The following is a 22,934-nucleotide window of genomic DNA, read 5'->3' on the forward strand; positions in this document are numbered from 1 at the left end:
AATGTATTTGCATTGAGGAGATAATGAGAATGATGGACAACCTGGAAACAATATGCCTACAAAGCAAAGAGAAACCAACACTGAAATTAACTGCTTTATAAAGAGTGACTGCTCATTGTTGTGGCTACAAAGATCTGACTCCATATAAGTAATCGGCCTCTGATTTGCTGTACACGTTGAACCACACTCTCCATGGAAAACATGCTGATCCTTTTCTGTTCTTATTTAACATTGCTGTTTGGCCTTGATGCCACAGTGACATTGAATTTTTCTTTTAACTTTCTGTTTGTTTTATTGTCCGTCATTGTTCTGTTTACCCAACAGTCACCTCACAATCAGCACGAACAGGCTTTTCCACGAATAACCTCAAAAAGATCCCACAGTAGTAAATATGACAGTGGTTCCAGCTTACTTTGCCAAGAATCTGATATGAGTGTTCAAGTGAACTGATTTGCTGTACAAAACTTGCAATGCACAATCTATCCACAATGTTTGCACAAAACCATCTGTTAAATCAGACGTTTCCTCATCGGCAGTACTTCTGTCCAAATCGGGTTTTTTTTTTTTCCAAAGCTCTTGTCTGGACTGCTGCAGCTCCATGCTCATCAGCCTCTTGATACAGTCTCCCCTCTGTATTCTCTCTGTTAGTTTAGTTTAAAATGGTGATAATAACTTCAACTCCAGCACTTTTATTTTGAACAATAAAACTGTTCTATAACTGTAGCTGCAGCTCATGCATCACAACACAGTGCCACAAAACCACCAACTCTCTACTACTTTATAAAAAGTCAAAGCCAAGAATAATTTAGTGATTAATTATCTTAACTCAATGATGAAGTCCTAAACGTGATTCACATACCGTCATAATGATACATGTGTGCAACTGACACTGATATGATGTTCACACGTTTATTTATCTTGAAGAAAACCAGAGCTGAGAGACTGAGCGCTTCCTGAGCTATAAAGAGAGAAATAATTCTGGCAGATTATGCAAAGTACTGAGAATATTGATGCTGACGGTTACTAAAGAGTCATGACCTCACCAGAATTGCCTCATGTGCCTTTGTGATCAGATTGATGGCACCGCTTGCAACTGTCTCCAATCGACTAAAATAGATAATCACTTTGCAGCCGTCAGCAAATTCCTTGACGTTAATGGTTGTTCGGTTGAGCTCAGGGAAGTGAGGGGAAGATGAAAATCTGACACTTGACAGTGCTGTGGAATAGATTTATTTTCTTCTCTTCCGACTATAAACATTCACGGTGTACTTTAAAGTTTACTTTTGGGCTTCAACTCTAAGGCAAAGTTACAGTTTCAGGACATCAGGGCAGGAGTGGAACTTGAAAGGAGGTAACACGAAGAGGCGGCTACGTCTGGAGCGTCTCTGACTCACACAAGAGTTTATGTGGAAACAGAAGCTCCTGCAGCACAATGCTGTCAAGTAACATCCATTTTCAGGCACAAATTAAACGTATAACAGCACTGCAGATAATTAAGGTTTGAATAATGTTTGGAATTAAAAATGCTGCTCTGTGTTGTGAAGCTCCTTGGAATGATAATAGTAAAATGTTTCACATCACTTTATGTAAACAGATAAGATAACACCACCCACTGAAAAGTCTTTAGTGTTACACAAATGGAATGAAACTTGAATAACTCAAGTGAAAAAGTGCCTCCGTTCTGTAGTAATGGTTAACTCAACATACAAACAATTAGCTGTTTGGGCTTAATATTATTGAGCTTTATCAAAGCAGTGCATTTCATACAGCAGCATTTTAAGCTGGCTGTCGCTTTCAAACGTAACATTCGTGTGACCAGTTTGAATTGTGTATAGGAGAACAGGAGCACATTTGTTTTCTGAGTTTGTTACACCACATATAATTGTGGTTTTAGCCATTCAACCATTTTGTAGCGCTTCAAAAACGTACAAATACAAAAAAATATGGTTCACAATCATGAAAGAATAACAAGCAGATCCTGCTGTGAAGCTGTGAGTGAAGGAGCAGAACTTGGCGTCTGAAAACAGAGAAATGAATAAATAAAAGTAATTGATGGACACATAATGAATGGTGATGAGGTGAGATGTGTTCAGAACACAGATGGAGGTCACAAACATAGACCGTATGTGTAGTTGGTATTTCTTAATACCAAAAGTGTATTAATCCTGACCTGTAACTTCACCAAATGTCAAAGAATTGCAGATCTTAACATTCACAAAAGATTCAATATTCAATTTCAGTGTCAACGCTCTCTACAGATCTCACAGATCCATTCAAAATAATAGTTTTCATGCTGTGTATGTTAATGACAGCTCATATAAAGTCTTTTTTTTAATGCCAGCACCAAATTCTTAATTATTAAATGAACAACTCCCGAATTTTGAACTACATAGATTGTTATTTTCCAACTCACCTATTAATTACTGAACACACTACTTACTTTTAGATACTATTTAGTATTTCATCTTATTCCATTGGCTATTTCATTGTCCCATTCCTTTTTACAACATTTCTTGGATATATTTCATATTACTGTATTTATCTTGTCTCAAATACAGTTTATCAGGTTTTTACTCCCTGTTTGACACTGCTTTTGTGTGTTTGTGTTTGTGTGTGTTTTAAAAAATTTGATGTGTAACATTAAATACGATTTTAATTTTAACACTTTTCTACTGGCACACCCCCTCTCTGGGAACTGGTTTAGATTTGGTCCAAAGATGTCCAAATAATAACCATTAAATACTTGAAAATGTTAACCATAGCGATTACTTCCGTTTCTTGAGTGCCTTCAGAGGCTGACAAAATGAATTCAGATCGGCCTCATGAAAACTAATCATTTTAAACACTGATCAATAATTAGCAACGTTATGAGATCAGCAGTATTTAAAGGTTTAAGATATGGAGTTCTTCATACACAAAGAATGTGTAGAGTGCAGATCATGGCTACGCTGCCCTTGTATTTACTGTTTTGTCTTATTATCATTTTGTCTGTCCAGCACATTCTAAGTGAATTCATCTTCATTAAGAACCCTATCTAACTATAGTTTCATTGATTTGTTTTGTTTTTTTAAGTTTTTAAAATAAAAAACCTAATTCATCGGATTCATTTTTTAATAATGTGTTCTTTAGTTTCCAGAGATATGAGACATATTGGAGTTCATATGAGTAATTCAATAATCCTAGTTTGCCCACTTTGTGAGGCTGTGACATACTTTGTTGTGCTTTGCTATGTCTAGTGTTTCGGATTGTTGTGTGTCCTCAGTAACTAAAACAGACAAGTGAAACCTGCTCATATCAAACATACCCCCTGCGGCAGATGAAACTGTCATAGCAACTAAATCAGTCCATATCCAAACTATTTGCTTTGACAATGGGGAAGTAAAACTTCAGATTAAACAAAGAGCGTTGCCTCCCATTTGTATTGCCATGGTCGTTTCTTTCCCCCGTTTGAGTGCTGCACTCAGGAACAACTGCAGACAACCTCAGCCACGGTAACGCAGACACTGATAAAAACCTCAGACTCCCTGCGCAGCCTCAAGGTCACCACGGTGTAATATAAACAAATGGACTATGGTCGACTGCGGTTTGAAAAGCCTCCTGGTTTGGACATTTCTTCTGGTGATTCATATTATATCATTTGGAAATGATAAGCTCTAGCTTGTCAAAATGTGGCCTACGTCTGTAGGCACACATAAAAAGTAGAATAAGGACTGCATTAGCTAGACACAACTATGGTATATTAAGAGGGACAGGTACTCCTGTGGCCGCATCCACAAAGCAATCCCCAAGGAAAATGATTTTAAGGGAAGACATTTAAAAAAAAAAAGGTACAGAGAGTTCATCCTCTGAACACCAGAACACCTTTGTGTTTCCCAAAAATTCAGCCGGGGGAAAATAACAAAAAACAAAGTCCTCTTGGAAAGGTCATTTCTTGGACTAAAAATAGTGTGCAGAGAAAATGAAGGAATCACAATGTTGCAGATTTGGTCTTCTCTATTGTTGCAGACAGAGTCACAGTTATTTATACACTACAATTCCTCTGCTACCTCTGATGCTGTTGTTTCAGTTTTTCTTTCTTTCTTTAAAAGGGGACAGTGCAATTTCATAAAACACATGGTTACGCATGGCTAAAACAAGCCAGAATTAGCCAAAAGGCCAGTTTTAATCTGGAGTCTGCTGCAATACCTCCCATTAAAACCCAGTGATTATTATGTAATTACAGATAATGGTATGGAGATGCCATACAATTTTATTGTGGTTGTAAAATGCTTCTGTGAGCCTATGTGAGCTGTATGGTGGAAGCAGTCCATTACAGTTTGTAGCAATATAATTAAATAAATCAGTGAGGAGAGTAAAAGGACATTTTATTGTTTGTCGTGTCCAACAACAGCGCAGCTGTTCAACAGCTTCATATTTGACTACACACACAACAAATTTACATATCTAGTGTTGTGCGAAGATGACTGGTATGCAGTAGCTTTGATTATTTCCAACAACAGTCAAAGTTATTTTTATTTCAGGGGCTACATGCAGCCCAGTTTGATCACGAGCAGGCCACGCCATCAAAGTGACAGCAAGATCCTCTACAAACAGCCTCAACTCCAAATGGTCCTCATTCGGTTTAGTGAACATTTTTTGCAAAGTATTTAATTATTCTTCCTGCAAAACATTAAAACGGACAAAGAAAACGCCAGTGTTGAGGATGATTCCAGGTGCAAATGCCGAGGGAGAAAATAAGTATTTGCTTGCAAATGAAAATGCAACAAAAGACTCGTCCTCTCTTTAACTGTCAAAACGTCACTTGTCAAGGCACATGATTTCTGCAGCTTTAAACATGCTTGTGTTTTACAAATTTGCCTCATTATGCCAATGTTACCTAATCTAGCAATAAGAGCGCTAACTTTAGTGACTAAATACTGTTACCTGGTCAATAAAAGCTTTATTTGCAATTTTTAGAATTTGCAAATTCATCCTGCAGGCCAGTATGAACCCTTAGATTGCTCAGTTTTGATGTGTGGGCCATATGTTTGGCACCGCTTCTCTACACCATTCTTTATTTGTATCTCAGGGCTCAGTCAATAATTCGTCTGCAAGGATTCCCTTTAAACAGATATTTGAAAGTTGTAATAATTTACATTTTTAAATGTTTTATTTTTTTTTTTGGGGGGGGGGGGGGGGGGGGGGGGTGTGCAGTGAGGGAGAAAACAGTTCCAAAACAGAGTACCAGACACACAACCTTGTGTCACTTTAGGAAACTGTTCTAGACAGGATGTGGGGGAAAAAAAAAATTCTATAGCCCCAGTATCCAGCAGTCACGCAACACAGGGGAATCCATAAAGCCAAAACTGTGAGCTTGATAAGGTTAAAAGGCTCAAAAAGAGCTGCACATGCAATACTATTCAGCAGACTTTCTACTGCAAGCAACAGTATTTATGTCACAGGTTAAATTTTGCTAAACACAGACTTGTCAGAGCTTAAAGGGAGAATATTCCACTTAATGGAATGGCCCAATTCTGCCAAGTTGTTGAGCATCCGAAGGGACAGTATTAAAAACTAAAGGATTTCCAACAGTCAGCAATGCTGCTTTTGTACTTTCTATAGACAGCCTAAGAAATAAACCCTGCTGGGAATGGTAGTGTTGTAAAACAAAATACAAAAAGGAAGCCAGAAAATAAGAGGAAATGTCATTTCAGAGTATAACATCACTTCCCCCTCAAAATAAATCTTTTTAGTAGAATTACCAACAAAAACCTCGCCCCTGCAATGAAAACGGACTCGTCCCTGTGAGCTGCATGCTTGTCTGGTCAGAGAAATAATGGGACCCCATTTGATCACTAACATGGAACATTAACATAAGCTATTGGTTAATGACTGTTTGAACTCGGTGCTCACGGCCCGTGACAGTCACACAGACCCGCTGCAGTGCCCGACGCTTAAAACAAACAGTCTGCTTTGAGTTGTTGCAAATCCACCGGTCAATTTAATGCTTCTAATTTAGCACGCAGCGTTTTACTCTGACCCTTTTTTTTTGTTTCTGTCGTGTGTGACATAATGGGAATAGAATAGCTTGATTAATGTGAAAAAAGTAGGAAAGTATGCCCCCAACTCAAAATGTTGCCGATATGTGTATAAATGTATTAGAGAGCATGAGAATAAAAGTGAATCACAAAAGGAGCAACATTTGTTTGCTTCCTGTTTGAGAGTTCAGTGGGAGACATTGATACCAGCTTCATCTGTGAAGATTATATTTATCTTATGTCTCAGGAATAAAGCAATAATGGCTTTATAATCTATCGCAAGTGTCCATGCAATGTGAATTCATGCTATGTATGTCAGTATATTTGGAATATCAGGTGGAGACCATCATTTCAACATTACAAAAGCTGAGGAAAAAGAACCAAGTAAACAAACTGCTGCATTTTAAAAATCCTGCTCATGAGAACTACGAGTGCATATGTGACATGTAATTGAATACAATAAAACTAAACTAAAAACAAACTTGGCATAAACTCAACTACATTATCACATATCAAATGGTGAATTAATATCGTGCAGCTCAAAAAATAATAATCTACATTTCTAAAATAACTTTACAACTACAACAACAGCTTCTGCAGGAAGAAGCATACTGAAAACCAAAACACCAAATCTAAAGTACTGAGCAAGCGCTCTGTGCGTCTTAAACAATTCCAACGTTTGTTGTGGAGAAGCACTTTCGCCCCAAGCCTCGGGTTCGAATCCGATAGGCCTTTCTATGTGAAGTTGCAATGTTATTCACGAGCATGTTTTCTCAGAGTACTCCAGTTTTCTCCCACAGTCCTAAAACATCCATTTGAGAGAAAGTGGTAATGATAAAATTTCTTGGAAGTGTGAATCCCCCCCCTGTTTGTCTTGTGGTGTCCAGGGTGTATCCTGCCTTCATCCATAGCCAGCTGGGATTGGCTCGAGAGCACTGTGACACAGAGTTGGACAAAGCATTACAAAAGATGGAGGGATGTACTGGGGAAAAAAACCCTGCTGAGCTGAAGAGAAGAACACCAGGAAAATCAGATGTTTTACAAATTTATTGGAGGCAACATGAGCTGAGAGAAGTAGTGCGACATGCACAACCTACGAAGGCACGCCAACTGTAAGGCAGTATTTTGCTCATGCTCTATTTATCAGTTAGTTGTGACTATCTCTTACCTAAATGCTGCATATTAACTACAGTTGTTGAGTCTGCTTCTCTTCCCTGCAGCTAGAAAGGATGATGATGTTGTTGGTCAATGGAGAGAGAGAGCTCAGTGACCCTGTTAGTGAGGGACACATATCAGTCTGTTTTCAGGTCTCTAATCGGAGAGTAGGAGAATAAAAGTATTTAAACTTGGAAAACGCCTTGACAGATTATATATTGCAGTGGCAATAAATGGCAATGGAACAATGGCTCATTCTTTCATGACTCAAAATGAAGACTTCTCGCCATATTTGCTCTGCAGTCTATCTGCTGTCAGTAGCGATACTGCTTATGAAGAGCGCTCCTGCTGTGCTGGCTTCTGCAACATAATCCAACAAAACTGTTTTTTCAATAGGATTTAAGGCAGCAAAGCTTTGAGCTTCGCTCAGTAACTAGTAGGCAACAGCAGAAGAAGTGACAGCCTCGGACGATCTCCATCTCAAACAAAACAGTTCTGACTGTGATCGCATCTTAGAAAGTATTAAATAAAATATACCACACTGTAATGAAACAAATCAAAGAAGCTCATGTTTTCATTCATATAAACTCTTGTGGCCGTGAAGCTGAAGACAAGTGCACACTGTGGGAGAAATCTGCAATACTGACACCTCAGGAAATTGTACAGAGCGCAGCTGTCTGTGGCCTGTTACAGTAAACCATCACCTGCACGTGTTTCTAACTAAAGCCAGTCCAGCGGACACAGCCGAGATATCACCAATTCCCCTTTCGAACACTGTGGCTAACTATGAAAACATGCACCTCCATTTCACAGAAATACTCAAAGGATCTTAAAAGGGATTATTAGTAGTTTCAATCCTTTTGTCATTACTCAAAGATTTAACAGCTCAGTACATTAACAGTGTGGAAATATATGCAGAAAATAAACACTGCCATTCAAATAGCCACACTATGTAAATTAAGCAAAAAAAAAAAAGAGAGAGAAAGAAAATGATGAAAAATATGTTTTAAGAAAACTGGTCCCTGAAGAAAAGTCGTCCTGAAAGGTGAACTAAAACCAACAGTAGTTTGTGACAGATTATTTGCTGCTAAAAGGGAATATCTTTCATCCCACGGTAGAAAAGTGAGGCTGAGAATACCCAAAAAGACCCTGATGTGAAAAGCAGATGTTCCTCACTGCTAAGCAGTGAAAGGCAGCCCACTGAGTCACTAACTCGTCCCGATGATTTAACAAGAAATATATAGAAATAGGTTGGAAAAATTACTCTAAATTGAAAGAAGAGCTCTCAATCATTCATTTCAATTCATTCAGGTGATACAATGGGGCTTCACGTCGGGGCATGAGGGAGAAATCAATACAGTTCATTTACTGAGCTGCCTTATCAGGAGTCTCACTTGGGAGAAATAAATGAAGTGCTGGAAAGGTGTAGGAGCGGGGACTGATGCTTCGAGGATGAAGAATGACATGTATGATTCGGATCCTTTCTGTCACCTGAGTTTAGATTATAAATCTGTACTGAACTCAAACCATCAGCTTTCAACCTTGGTTTTTCTAAACCTTCCTTTCAAGCAGTCATTATTATTATGTCGGTGTTGGAACTGAAATGTCTTTCACTGGCGTTGCTGCATATCTTTGGACAAATAGTAATTATGGATTTATAGTTGTATTTTACCAAACGTGCTAAAAAGTCTACAATCCAATTTGTTTCAGATTTTTGGTGTCCCATGTTGAACACGATGTGTGCTAAAATCAGCATTAAATACTGTGAACATGCTCATATGTGGTGTTAACTTTTAAGCTGAAAATATACAGAATTGCAGCTTTTACTTTATATGCTTGAAGCGACTGTTCCATTTTATCTTCACTCATAGTCTGCTGAGATCGGCTGTGGCGCCACACGATCATTAGTTGGGGAAAAGCTGTATCGAAGATGGATGAACTATCACTGTTTCTTGTTCACTCTCAGCTTTGTCGCTCCTGATGCTTTGTGCCACAGGTTCCACATTTCAAAAGTTCTTTTTCACCATGGTCATTTCACAAAATACACATTTATGCAGCATGAAGTCAATCTTGACATTGGAAAAAGTATTCGATCATGTAAATATGTTTATGATGTAAGCAGCTAAATAAGCATAAAAACATTTTTAAAAAAGCTGAATTTTAAAGCTATAAAAGTGAAAAGTGTACACAAGTAAGGAACAGATGTTCAAAAACTGCAAGTTCTGTACAGTCGGTGAAATTTGGAGAGTTATTAGGGGTTATACTGCCCTCTCTGCTCTGTGTATCCCCTCTTCTGTTGAATTATTTTTACCACAGGAGAGCGTGAAATTTATCTCCCCTTCAGAGCTACCTCACTTGGAGACGGCATTTAAAAAAAAAAATCTTTTGAAATCTTATTAAACTCTCACACGTTGAGAGTGAAACTCACCCTAGTAACTCTAACCTCAGTTTGTTTCATATCATGTTTGGCTGAAAACTGGACTTCCTGGATATTTATGAAAAGCCCGCAGGGATAGGTTATAAGGGATTTCTTCTCAAGAAAATGACAAAGAATAAAGCATGCTGGGAAAACATTCAACCTGTGCAAAGTAATGCGTGAATGTATGCATGTAAAGCATATAATAGTCGTCATGTAGAAATGTAGTAGTGAAGTGAACAGTCTCTTACACCATTTCATACATTCTGGTGACATGCAGTGTGGAAGGTAGCTGAGATGTGTGGTATGTGACGTGTGTTACTTCATTGGAGGCTTTGGGGTTTGTTGTGTTATTTTAATGTTGTAGTGAAATTTTATATTCCATCGAGGGACTCGACCTACAATTAGTCAAAACTGGCAAGTGCGCATTCTAATTTGATGTAACGCCTGTCAATGTGCAAGTTTCCGAACAAATAAAACTTACCTTCCTGAATTCAGAGAAGAGGGACTGGCACAATGTGACAGGAGAACCACGGTCAAATGTTGTGGAAATAACAGGTGGACTCGCACACGGACGGTGGTGCTGGTGGTGAATATTGTTAAACTGAATTATAACTGACTCCCGAATATTGAAATTCAGCGGCCAAATTCTCAATGGAAGGAGAAACATCTGTGCAGCTGAAAACCACCAAACACAAACCCCCTCATGCACATGTGTTACCGATACCGAACACTACAGCTGTTTACAATTTAAAATGGCTGGTGTGGGAATGCGTGCTTGCTGGTGCAGGCGAACACCTCGTCTGGCTCGCTGCTGTCCTTCAGGACTGATAAATTAAAAGCTTATTATTTTCACTAATGGGAGAATAAATTAAAGCTTCAAGTGGCCCAGTGAAGAATAACAATTACCTCTGAATAAAAAAAGGGACACCCAGTTGAAACACTGGCACAATTGCCTTTCAATTAGCTGATTAACTTGTCAAGGAGTCCTTGTTTTACTCTAAACGGGTGGACAAATATTGTCTTTATGGAAAGATCTGTTATCGTAAAAGTATGTTATTCTTGCTGGATAAATGTAAAACAACATGCTAAACGTAAGAGTCTTGGACACACCGAGCAGAGGCACGGAGGCAGAAAAACCACAGCCTGCGGTGCACTTATCACCGCATCCCTTAACTATTGCAAAAAACCACAGCATGACCGATGCACGGCCACACCACAGCTCTCCACGGAAAGAAGCAGATGGGTGGATGAGCCTCTGCCAAAAGAAGCAAGAGTGGGCTTTTTAAAACAACCCACTCCCCACCAAAAAAAAAAAAAAAAAACAACTTCTTAATATGTGTCTTAAAGGAGGAAAAAGAGCCATGACCTGAAGAGATTGAGTACAAAGACCGTCTCTACAAATCATTGCTTGGAGTTATTATCATTTAGAGAGTATTTACAGAAATCTGCAACTCGTGGAAACTGGTGCCACTTCTTTTATCCCTGCTATACATATTGACAAAACAAGGTTACAATAGGGTGTAATAAAGTAGATTCCCAGCATGCACGGAGACTTCAAATAGTACATGACTTTAAACCCTTCGTCTGGCAAGCAACCATAAAGGGTAAACTACACGTTTCTTCCCATCACTCCACAATAAGAACCGAATAACAACGGCAGTATGCATGATTAAAAACTTTGATAAATATATAATCTGTGTTGGATGTGCATGATTACTTTAATTTGTAATAATTGTGACATTTGTTTTGCAAATAACTGACTGTGACTTACAACAAAAATCCAAACAAATATTTCTACGTTTAAAATAATTTTAAAGCTGTCAATGAAAAATGTCTGATTTAACAACATCCAAGTGGTACAAAGTATTTCACTTGTGCTGTATGAATGATTAACAACGTGACAGATGGATGACATCTATTTGAATTTGCAGCACATCCTCCATATGCATTATTTTACTGCCTGACAACCAAGTGTATGTTGTTGAAGTGCTTGCACTCTTTGGAACAGGTCAAAATCTTCCAAACAACAGTAATCAACTCAGTTAGGTCACATTTTTAAGCATTTGAACTCAATGTGTTGTTCAATTCAGTAAAGACACGATACCTCCCACTGTTGTTTTTCAGACTTAAATGGAAACAGATGGAACAATATATGAGACGAATCCAATCGAATGGCTCCGTGTGCAATGAGCCTGAATTACTTTAAAATTGAAAATCTGGAGAAAAAAAAACTTTCTAATTATTCAAAGAAAGATGAGAGGCAAATTCAGTGTTTACATATCATTTCATATCACGAACAGTTATATTTTCAATGAAGCACAGTCATTATAAAACAGTATGCACCAGCCCAACATCGCTAATTAAGAAAAGCCCTGAACTGGAGAAAAGGGAGAGATGGTGTTTGCTGGTGTCTGTCAGTGAAGAATGCTTCTTAACACAAACATGTCCTCCCCGGCTCTTGACAGGATAACTCTAACAAGGAGATCAGGACGCACCATTCACACTGAAAGGCAAAACCAGTTGACATGTTGTCATGAAGAAAAACAACTATTAACACTTTATCAGGAACACGTTGTTTTGTGTTAATGGATTTCTTCCTGTTTTGTAGTGTGACCTTTAGCTTTGACATATCATCGTTTCTTCCCTTTAGTTTGTCTGATGAATGATGAATATGACTTGTATAAATGATGTGAAAATTTTAAGTGATTGCGTGTCCATTTTGAACCCAAAACACACCAAGAATCCACCACGTCCAATTTCTTATGCTTTACTTTGTAAAGAGCCCATATTATGTGATGGTTGTACTCAACAGTAGCAAGCAGTGGCTGTGGAGAGACACAACTCTTTAGTCTTTTAGTGGTTCCATTTCACAACATTACATGTAAATTAAATCTCTTTTCAATTTTAGGGTTTTGTGGGAGAAAACAGAGAAGGGGAAAACTTGCCAACCAGAACTACAACTGGTGACCTTCCGCTATGAGTCAACTATTGCATCAGCGTCCAATCATGCAAATTAACATATCACTTGAATTATATTTTGTTCCATAGATCTCTTAAAGGGTCTCTCAGGTAAACTATACATCATACCCTTCCCATTTTGTTGGCTTACTTCACAGATTGCCGCAGCAGATTCTTTAATCTCTTGCATTCTTGATTCTTACACCAACCATGTAAATGTCCTCCTTCTCTTCATCACATCCTACTACGTCACCTTTATATTATTAATATTAACTTTTCAACCCTCAGCCTTTGGTAAATAACATGACATCAACTATGGAAAGATCTAAAAACAAGAATAAAATGTTTTTTAGTAGTTCTTAATGTCAAATAGGCAAGACACACCAAGGCTACATTAACGTCAGGTTTGATAAGCTATAAAGATAAACAACACATAATGTAATGAGCTGTATTATGTTTATATTTATATTAGTCCAAAAAAGTGCAGTTTATTTACACATCCCTTACAGTTTTGAGGTCTTCAATTATGCTCAACATAACAACTGTGTGTTGTGATGTGGTAAGGAGTGTTATCCACTAATCCATCTTCAATACTATTTTGTTCAAGTTAGTGTCATAGTTATAGACTATGGGTGAAGGAGGAGGAGAGACAGTATGTTTTTGGCTGGAAGAAGAAATCTGGTTAAAACCTGCAAATGCACAGAGAGAACATACAAGCAGATTAAAAAAAAGGCCTCAAGCCGACAACTCAAACTGGGGACATTCTTGCTATGAGGTGAGCGTGCTACCCACTACACACAGTCTAATGATAATCATATAACAGGTAAAAAAACCCAAATCAAATAATAATATTGTAAGTAGTTTGATATTATCATAGGATTATAAACAACATGTTGTAGTAAATGCTCAGACTTGGACAATAAAACAGCTTCTTTTTTCTAGAAACACTGAGAACTTCAACCTGTACACTCAAAATGTTAATAATAGACAGGACAGGCCCTGGAGAGATCACTGAACGCTGTTTGGCTCATCTTCAATGGCAATATTATTCAGAAATATAGTACAAAGTGTGACACCATAAATGTGACACACATTAATGTGCAATGATTTGTAAGCGTCAGCATAATAAAAACATCTCTTTGAAACAGTAAAATAAATTAAAGCGCTAACTGATTGTATGGTCAAAAAAAAGAGAAAATTATAAATCAAATTTATTCACAAAAATGATACTTCCTGTTAACTAACTCAAGGAAGAAATACAGATGTTCTGAAGCTTTATGTGCTTGTTTCCACAGTAAAAGTCTTCCAGAGGTACTTTACAACATTCTTTGTCAGTAAAACATCAGATATTTTCAAGCCAAGAAGCATGACTGCCTGTCATCTTTTGATTTCTGCAACTATGTACAGCAACATCTTATTGAATTATTGTATTTATATAGGTTTACGAAAAATAACTGAGGTACAGCAAAGCAGCAACAATAGAAATATGCTTTCTGGTGAGCATTTTCTGAATCAGGATATATTCAGAGGTCCAGAAGCTTAGAGGTGCACATGCAGGTGCAAACTCAGTCCCACCTGCACTTGAGTGGTTCCTGAAGTTGGACAAGCCCAGGGGCACATGAGAAGGTAATTCACCGATGCTGGAACTGAACAAAAGTTACTGTACGATGGAATGGAACAATCTTTCCTGACTGGGTTTCAGAGTGTGGGTCGAGCATATTTGGCATTGGAGTTGGTAAAGAAAAAGCTCATCAGCTTCACACTACAAGCGCAAGTTAATTATTTGTTTAAATAGTATTGTCAGCTATAAATCTTTTAAGGGAATTATGTTTTATACCCTCATGATGAAATACAGCAAGGATTGGGGGCAAAATGGATGCAACTGGCTGATGTGTTGTGGTATAGATGAGCACTAAAATACAGCAAACATTGCTTTGAGGTGAACATATAGTAAAAGGATGGAGCTTTCTTCTTCAATCAGGACCTGGAGGATAGTCATTACTGCTGCTAAGAGTCAACAGAAAAGGCCATTTCATACGAAATGAAACTGCTATTTTCTTGGCGTCAGAGTGCCAGACGTATTTGATTGTCCTGGATGAAACTACAGCCGATAAATTGAACTTGGTGGCGATGCGGTGCGTTTTCATAGGGCTTTCACACATACTATAATACACAGTGATGATTTCATGAGCCATGAAATTAACAAACCTCAAACGGCCATTTATTTATGTTGTTATCTATCCAGCTGAAGAAGAAAAAAAAAAACATGTTTGAAAAAAAAGAAAAGAAACTATACTTGTTGTTTTAGTGTCTAACTGAATCTAGTTTTTGCAGGAAGAACACAAATTATAGATAAATAATCTTAATATAGAAGATCTATCATGCTCGAAAACAATTTAGAATTTTTTTTTTCTCAAAATGTTTCTTTGTTTGAATAACATTTTAAAATTAATAATTTTGTTCAGCTGAGGTATTTTTTTTCTGTTTAGAAGGGCATTAGAAGGACTCTGCTCCTGGTCAATATCGGGAGGAAAAATTGCCACCGGGCATGAAACGAACTGCAGAAATGGTAAATAAAATGAACAAAGAAACAAATATTTATTGTTACTATTTCACCAGACAGCTTTATGTCTAACTACACCCTGACCCACAGCAGGATTGGGATCAGACAGACGAGGATCATTAGCTTAACATGGCAGCTGACCTCCTCTGGGCCTTCACATCCTTTTAATGTTGGGCTGTGTGGGAGCTGTCACTGAGGAGCAAAACCAAATGTTCATGTCAGCTCCTCCAGTCCTTGAGTTCTCTGTATTACTGCAATCACTTAACAGGCTCCATATCCGCTTTCTAAGTATTGAGAGAAAGCAGATGCTGATGTCTTTTTTCGACAGGACACCGTGCATCATTTCAGGGCCTTTGGTTTATGATTATGACATAAATTTGACCACAACCATACGCTCGTGTTTTTTACAATGCAGTTGATATAAGAGTGGGGCTAACATTAGAACAAATTCACCCCCTTTTTAACCTTTTCTTTCTTATTTGGCACCACAGTGCCTGAAAACGGTGCCAGGTACAGAAAATCTTTGCAGGCATTTTGTGATCGGCCTGATTTTCAGCAGCTTTATTTGTCTCACCGTGTGTCTACTGAGGTTAATTCCAGTAAACTCTGTCTCACCTAACGGTCTATTGAGAAACAGCTTGAACTCATTTTATTCTCTCCTTGGAAAACATATCCACTTTATTCCAAGGCTTTTTCTTCCCTTTTTCAAATGCCATGACTTTGTATCAGGCATTCTCAAACTTTTTTCAGTTCAAGACTAAAATCAAGAAATTCTAAATTAAATGTATGTTTTGCTACTTATGAGGCAGGTGAAAGAAGGGTGCAGTTAACTGTTTAATCCCGTGGCTACAAAAGAAAAACAAACACTGGTTTTACAGTTGCATTGCTCAACATCTCACACATCACACTGAAGCCGTTTTGCTGTACTGTTTTCTTTAATTATGTTTTAATTTGGAAAAGAAAATTACTAAAGATCAATTTCTCTCAACCATCTGTTGACCTAAAGAAAATCAATTCATGAGGCATTTTAGACTCAAGCACATAGTCTGATAACCACTGCGTCATATTGACACCATTCCTGAAATGAATTTACAACTTTTTAAACAAATGTTATTTTTGTGGTTTGTCAATATGCCCATTGGGCAGGGGAAAAACACACACCAGCTAGTGTTTCAGTATTACCCTCCACATTGTTTTGGCATGAGTTGTGTGGCTTGTTTTTTCCTTTTAAAGAACCAGACAAGACCTGACAAGTATATTGATCAGCCTATTGACTTGTTCTCTGATGCACACGACTTGTTCCAGTCGCAAACACCAGGTATTTGTTAAATGGGTTTGTAAGTAATAAAAAGCACATAACGAGAGCATGCCTGAGCCTGACCGCAATCAGCTCAAATAGCCTAGTATTATTCGTTGCCCTTTTCACTTTTTCAATTGGTTTCTTTTTGTAGTTATTCATCAAAAGTGTTTAATGTCTTACCACTGAATATTGTGCACTTTAACCTGCAACCAGACAAGGAATACAAATGAAAGGAAATGTAAGTACGCCATCCATTTAACTGAACCTGACCTATTACATAAGAGGTTTGCTGGGGTGGATGCATGCCCATGCCTGGTCTTCTCTCAGCTTGTTGTATTATATGAGGCTTTCCAAAAAACATGTTTTACATGTGCAGTCTATAAATCCTGGATCATACAGTTATTCAATTCAGGACATTTACAGCAGCATCAGAAACACAGTAACGCAAAAAAGCTAAACATCATCAAAAGGTTGAAGTCTTTATGACATGCCACAGCAATTTTTTTTATGGAACTACGGAGAGACGACAACATGGTAACAAAAGAAGCCCCAAGTGTGTTTCTTGTGTTGAAAGCTGTTTGAATCTGGATGTGGCACAATACTCCAACTGAGAGGATTATTCCAAGGTGCAGAATACTTTTAAATGTGATGTGAAAAACAGGTTTGAAAGAAGAGGAAACAAGAGAGACTTTGGGTCCTGTAGCCAAGCTGAATATTAAGAGTGAATTGATCACTTCCCTGGAACCGAGCAGTGCCCCTGCTGCGTTCGAGTCTGACTGGAAATCACAATATAAATCAATTACGAGTTTGCACTCAATGGAAAAATCTATCTGATTCTTTGTGACAAATTTCTCCCCAACTTGATTCATTAAACATATATAGAAGAGGTAAAATGATACTTAAGGGAAATACTTCCAAGATAAAAATCTCGTACATACCTGTAGAAATGAAGTGACGGGGATATTGACAAAATGCAAGTAGTTCAGCCAACTGTGTCGGTCATGGCTGTCACATCTTTTTAGGAAGGTCAGGGAAATAGTATCCTCAGAGTTAGCATTGCGTAGACCGCATTTTCCCCTAAAATCCAAGCGAGGAGGAGTGAGTGGGCACAACAAAATGCTTAGTACCACTAGTATAATTTGGAAAAAATAACAAAGCAACAATTACACATGCCACACATCAATTATGTGTGGCTTTTTCTGCAGAGTGGAAAGACTCACTCTGCCTGAGCTCTGCTTCTTGTCCAGCACAGCCTTTGCTCTGTCGTGTAGGTAAAGCCAACATCGAGTGGATGATAAATCAAAGCTAACGTAATCACTGTTTTATGTACCTTCTTGTCACTGAAGAAAAATTAGAAGCACACATTATTTATCAATGATGGGTTGGACCTGCCTGTTCTCCTGGATTGTCTCTAATCTTAAAAATATGTCTAGTAAAAACCATATTAACAAAAACACATTTAAAAAGATGTTTAAAATGAATTTATTGTGGCTTCTAGATTTGTACACAAAAGCTCATAGATTCAGCTATACTCTCGGGTATATTATCCCCAGGGGGTCTGTGTCACAGAGCGGGATTATCAAGTTAGCTGTAGAACTGCTTAGTAAGACCCGTGAATGCTCTAAAATCTGCAACAGTGACTCGAAAAGGAAGCTCTTCTGGGTTACATTCAGTACGCTCATCCAGCTAACTCAGTAATCCTTCTTTTGTGACACGAGCCACAGAGAGAGAGAAATGTCTCGGTGCAGAAGGTGATGGGTTTATGTTTTCAGCAGCAGGAGCTGAGGTTTGGAAAAATACACTACAAGGAAAAAAAATGCAAGGCCAGCAAAGCTCACCATGCAAACCAAAAAACAGGAAAAGATATCCAACTGAAACAAGAACAAAAATCTTTACAAAGATAAGACTTAGACTGCAGTACTCATAAAATGAATTGAAAAAAAAAACACAAAAAAACCTCCAAAAAAACCCGACAGAACCAGAACAACCATGACCACTGAGGACCTTGCCAAATTGGGAGAAAGTGCTCACAGCTTATCTTTTCAATCAAACCCTTTTCTTGCCTTCAGCAAAGCATTTATGTTGCAATTTCAGGCATTTATGATTTAGGTTTTTCCATCTAATAAGAGCCAAGCATATAAAAACATAACATGTGCAAAGCAGCAAACGTAAGTCAACATACCGGTACAGAAAGTGCACAATCCTGCTGCTACATGCGTTTTTTTAATGAAAGATTGAGAGGCGAGTGTCTGCACTGACATTGAGACAGATGTAAGCTGTATCAGCTGAGGCCCCGGTACTTCTCCTGTAGGGTGACATATGCTCTCGGGGTCTCTGGTGTCTACTCTGCCGCTGTTTTCGCAACATGATAAATGCTCCCAGGACAAGTGTTACTCTCGACACAGTAGCATGCCATAGCCACGAGTGAGCTGTGCTTACTGATAATAACCTCAAATTAAAACCTACCAAATGAAGAAAGAATTGCATTGATTGCATCAATATAAAGCTAAGGAATAATTTCAACATAGTGCTTGCCTAGAGCTAATTATTAGCACTACCAGACCTCAGAAAAGCACATTGGGAAAAAAAAGAAAAAACAAAAAAAAGGAAAGCATATTGGGAGCTTTACTGGTATGTAGACTGATGCCCATCTAACAACTTTTACACAAACAGTATTTAGAAAAGTGTTTGAAAAGTATTTATTGCCATTTTGAAATGTTGTCCAAATGTTTGGATATTCCACCGAGTGCTTAATGAATGCCATACGTCTATATTTTCTTTGGCTGATCTGAATCCTGCCACCCAAATCATGCTTGGTTCCTCTTGAACAACATCTCCTTCATGCCAAGACTTAATAGTGCCGGCATATTGGGACAAACTGCACGTTTGCATGAAAACTTCCTCTCATCAAAACTGGCATCATGATTTTGATATTTTAGAATAAGAATAAAACTTCTTCACTAGTTATTCGGGGCAGACGGGGTGTCGTGGGCTCACACTGTGCAGGTGAACTGAGATGCACCGAGGACACATTATCCAGGCTCTTAGCAGAAACAGTTATTCTTCTTTAAATAAACACTGAGGGAAACAACTGTGGCTGCAGCCAATAACCATAAACCAACATCATTATGTTAAGAGTGTGTTTGAGATTTGAACATCAAACAGAATGTCACTGTGTTTGAACCTGGGCCAGCAGTTTGTCAAATGATGTAAAACCCAAGCCTCTCAGCGTGTCCATTTGGAAGACTTCTCAGGAGATGTCCCACTACGTTTCCTCTCTTAACATTCTCAACATTTTTCCGACAAGCACTCACAGAAATAGATTGGCTTTAAATCAAGATCTCTGACAAACTGTTTGAAATCAATTCCATAAATATGTTGCATGGTTTTGTTTCTACAGCGACGGGACATGCACACCATTTACCGGTACTGAAATCACAATGTGCCTGGAAACCTGAATATAGTACACATTGTAGTTTGGCATCAAGGTGCTTCAGTATTTTTCAGATGTGTGAATCAAAACGTAGTCATTTTAAGGGTATAACTTCAGACGACATGCATTGTAGTCGAGAATGAGCTTGGATGGGTTACAGCCATTGTGACCTTAACATGTTAATGCAAGTATAGAAGATGGATGAAGTTAACTTTCTCAGAAATGTAGTCATGATAAAGACATGTCTACTAAACTACTAATTCCTAGACACTTCAAAATTACCATGCATTCCTTTTATGTAGCTGCCAATACATTACACACACAACTGACACAGAAAGACAAAATGTAAAAGATAAAATAACAAGACACACTTTTATGAGATCTGAAGGGGAAAATGCATAGTTTCAAATGTGATGTCCATAAAGAGTCGCAAGTGAAAGATGGAGCACATTCACAAATGCATTTCTTTTTCATGTGCATATATACACCAAAGAGAAATGTATATAAAGTTCATCCAAGTGTTTTGTGAAGACACCTTCACAAGTCTTATAAAACAACTATCTGCACTTGTACATGTTGAAGTTTGTCTGTAAGCAACCAGTCATTTTCATAATCACTAATTAGCAAGATTGACAAAACTACAGTCTGTAGTCTTCCACTTTATTCACTAATATGCCAGTAATGCTGCTCTATGCAATGAAGACAGATTAGGCGCTAACAACTTAATCCGTAGCCTCTGACAGGAGTTTTTGCTTTGAGGTGGACAGACTGCCCAGTGTCTGTGAACTGTCATAATTAAAGCCAGTGTCAGCATGTAGCAGGGAAATCTGTGGGCTTGTGGACATTCAGATTTGCTATGATCCCTTTAATTCACAAAGAATGGTGAAGAAGAAAATCCACTTTGGACTGTTTCTGGACAGACTCAGTCTCAGCCAGACAAATAATTTTATAAGGTAGAAAGTTGGAATGACTTTCAGGATTTCCAAAAATCAAGAAGTTATTCATCTGAATCCTTAAAAAGTTGCAAATACAGCTATACTTTGATGACTCTTTAGTTTTATTATATTTATTACTACCTGTGGTTAATATTATTATTTTTACCTGCCCTGTCTCCACTATTCAAAATTACTTTCTAATCTCACTGAGGGTTATATTAAAGCAGAGGTATTGCTGTGAGTAATCCACGTGGAGCCACCCCTTCAGGCACAGAATACACACTTTCAGAAATGTTCATTCTCAGAACGCTAACATTATAACAGCATCTGTGAAGGTTGAATCAGTTTTACCTGTAACACGTGGCCACCTCTCCCGTCGACTTCACGCAGGGATACTTCGTGGTGGAAACATTGTTTTCAGAGCACTTCTCACTGCAAGAAACAAGTTTTAAAGTGAAGTAAGCACTTTTGTCTCACGTCTGCGCCCTGCTGCCAGTGTTAGAATTACCCGTCAGTGACATCCTCTTCTTGATAGGACCACAGCAAACCCCCCGAGAAGTACATGCAGGTGATGGTGAGCAGAAGAGGACTCCTGGAGTGTTTTAGTCGCATCTCATCACCTGGCTCCTGTCGATATATACTCCACGTTGTAATGATTATCCTCTCACAGCCACCGCTCCAGTGAAGTGGAGGCTCTCTCACACACACACAGAGACACAGACCCTCCCACTCATCCGGAGCCTGTGTGACTCTCAGACGCGCAGTTTACCTCCAACCTCGTCTGGACTCTTGACGAGTCGCGTTAATAAACCCTCGTTATTAAATATTCATCTCACTTTCTTCTCCAAGCCATTAAAATGAATGTTATTTTAGGAGGGAAAACATTTTACTACACACACACACACAAAGAAGTCACCGTTTCGTGTCAGTGAAATGTTAAATATTAACCGAAGTGGACAAAGTTTACACATTACTCTGGACTCCCAAATGCGCGCGCATGCGCCTTTCTGCGCGACGCGCAAAGTGCGACTCAATCTTTGCTCCCCCCGAGCGACCGTCCGTAAAATAACACCTACAGTCAGGAGCGCCCATTAACAATACTGCACAATAGGTAGATAGATAGATAGATAGATAGATAGATAGATAGATAGATAGATAGATAGATAGATAGATAGATAGATAGATAGATAGATAGATAGATAGATAGATAGATAGATAGATAGATAGATAGATAGATGGATAGATAGTCTGTTTTTGGATTGATTCTTCAAGTTTAAATATAAATACTTGTAGTTACTATACTTAGAAAGGACACACACAGGGTCATGAATTTTGCATGTCCTCCGTCTCCATGTTTTCCCTCACAACATCCAAGTGACTGACAATTAACTGACTGGCAACCAGTATACCGTGCCCTCACCTGTAGTTTGCTTGGTGCAACCTGCAAGCCTGATCTGGCTAAAGCAATATTATAAAATAATTGGATGGACAGACTATTGTTATCCAATTATAATGTAATTCATCATGATACGTCCTGCTGATTGGAATACTTCTTCCATGTGTGATTAGTGATGCTAAAACTACTAAATGCTTTCTAGACATGCGGGTGCTTAAGTTTGTCATTTTAAGGACGGTGAAACAAAGAATGCCGCATCAATTCCTTTCAGGAAATTCACTGTACTTAACCCATCTTATTCATAGTTAACTTTAAACACATACCAGCAGCAGTGGGCTGCTGTATTTCCACACTCAGGGACCTGCTGGGGGTCAAAGGCTTTGCTCAGGAAATGGAGTAAACCTGTTAGTCGTGGGATTTGAACCTTTGAACTTGAGCTTGCTTCTCTAACCTGAAGGCCACCAGTGCCCGTTCAAAAACTCAGATCCTACTGAGATCTGAAGTCGGATTATTCAGTCTATGGTGCCAACAATTGCACCATGACTCTGATGGCTGACCACTAACAGAGTCTGTGTTTGTTGTAGGGATAATAAAAAAGGGGGCAAAAAAGGAAAGAGTACAACATTTTTTACCAGCTATATTTAAAGGACACACAGATGTTCGTTGACTAAGTTTTTATCTGGTATTGGATGGGGAAATGAGATTAGTGGTATCAAATATCATGACCAAAATCAATGGAAATCAATCTTCTGATATCT

General features: G+C 38.3%; 1 protein-coding gene across 1 annotated transcript in view; it reads right to left on the bottom strand.

Annotated features, from left to right (window-relative positions):
- Positions 1-21,392, bottom strand: part of ccbe1 (collagen and calcium binding EGF domains 1) — a gene marked incomplete at both ends in the record, with an annotated part of 42,846 nt that extends 21,454 nt beyond the window's left edge. Inside the window, 2 exons of the mRNA XM_080510394.1 lie at positions 21,132-21,212; positions 21,289-21,392. Coding sequence (XP_080366520.1) covers positions 21,132-21,212; positions 21,289-21,392 — 185 coding nt within the window. The remainder of the gene's footprint in view (positions 1-21,131; positions 21,213-21,288) is intronic.
- Positions 21,393-22,934: the final 1,542 nt, after the last annotated feature.

Source organism: Blennius ocellaris (assembly GCF_963422515.1).
Source record: "Blennius ocellaris genome assembly, chromosome: 15".
In the NCBI taxonomy this organism is placed as follows: Eukaryota; Metazoa; Chordata; class Actinopteri; order Blenniiformes; family Blenniidae; genus Blennius; species Blennius ocellaris.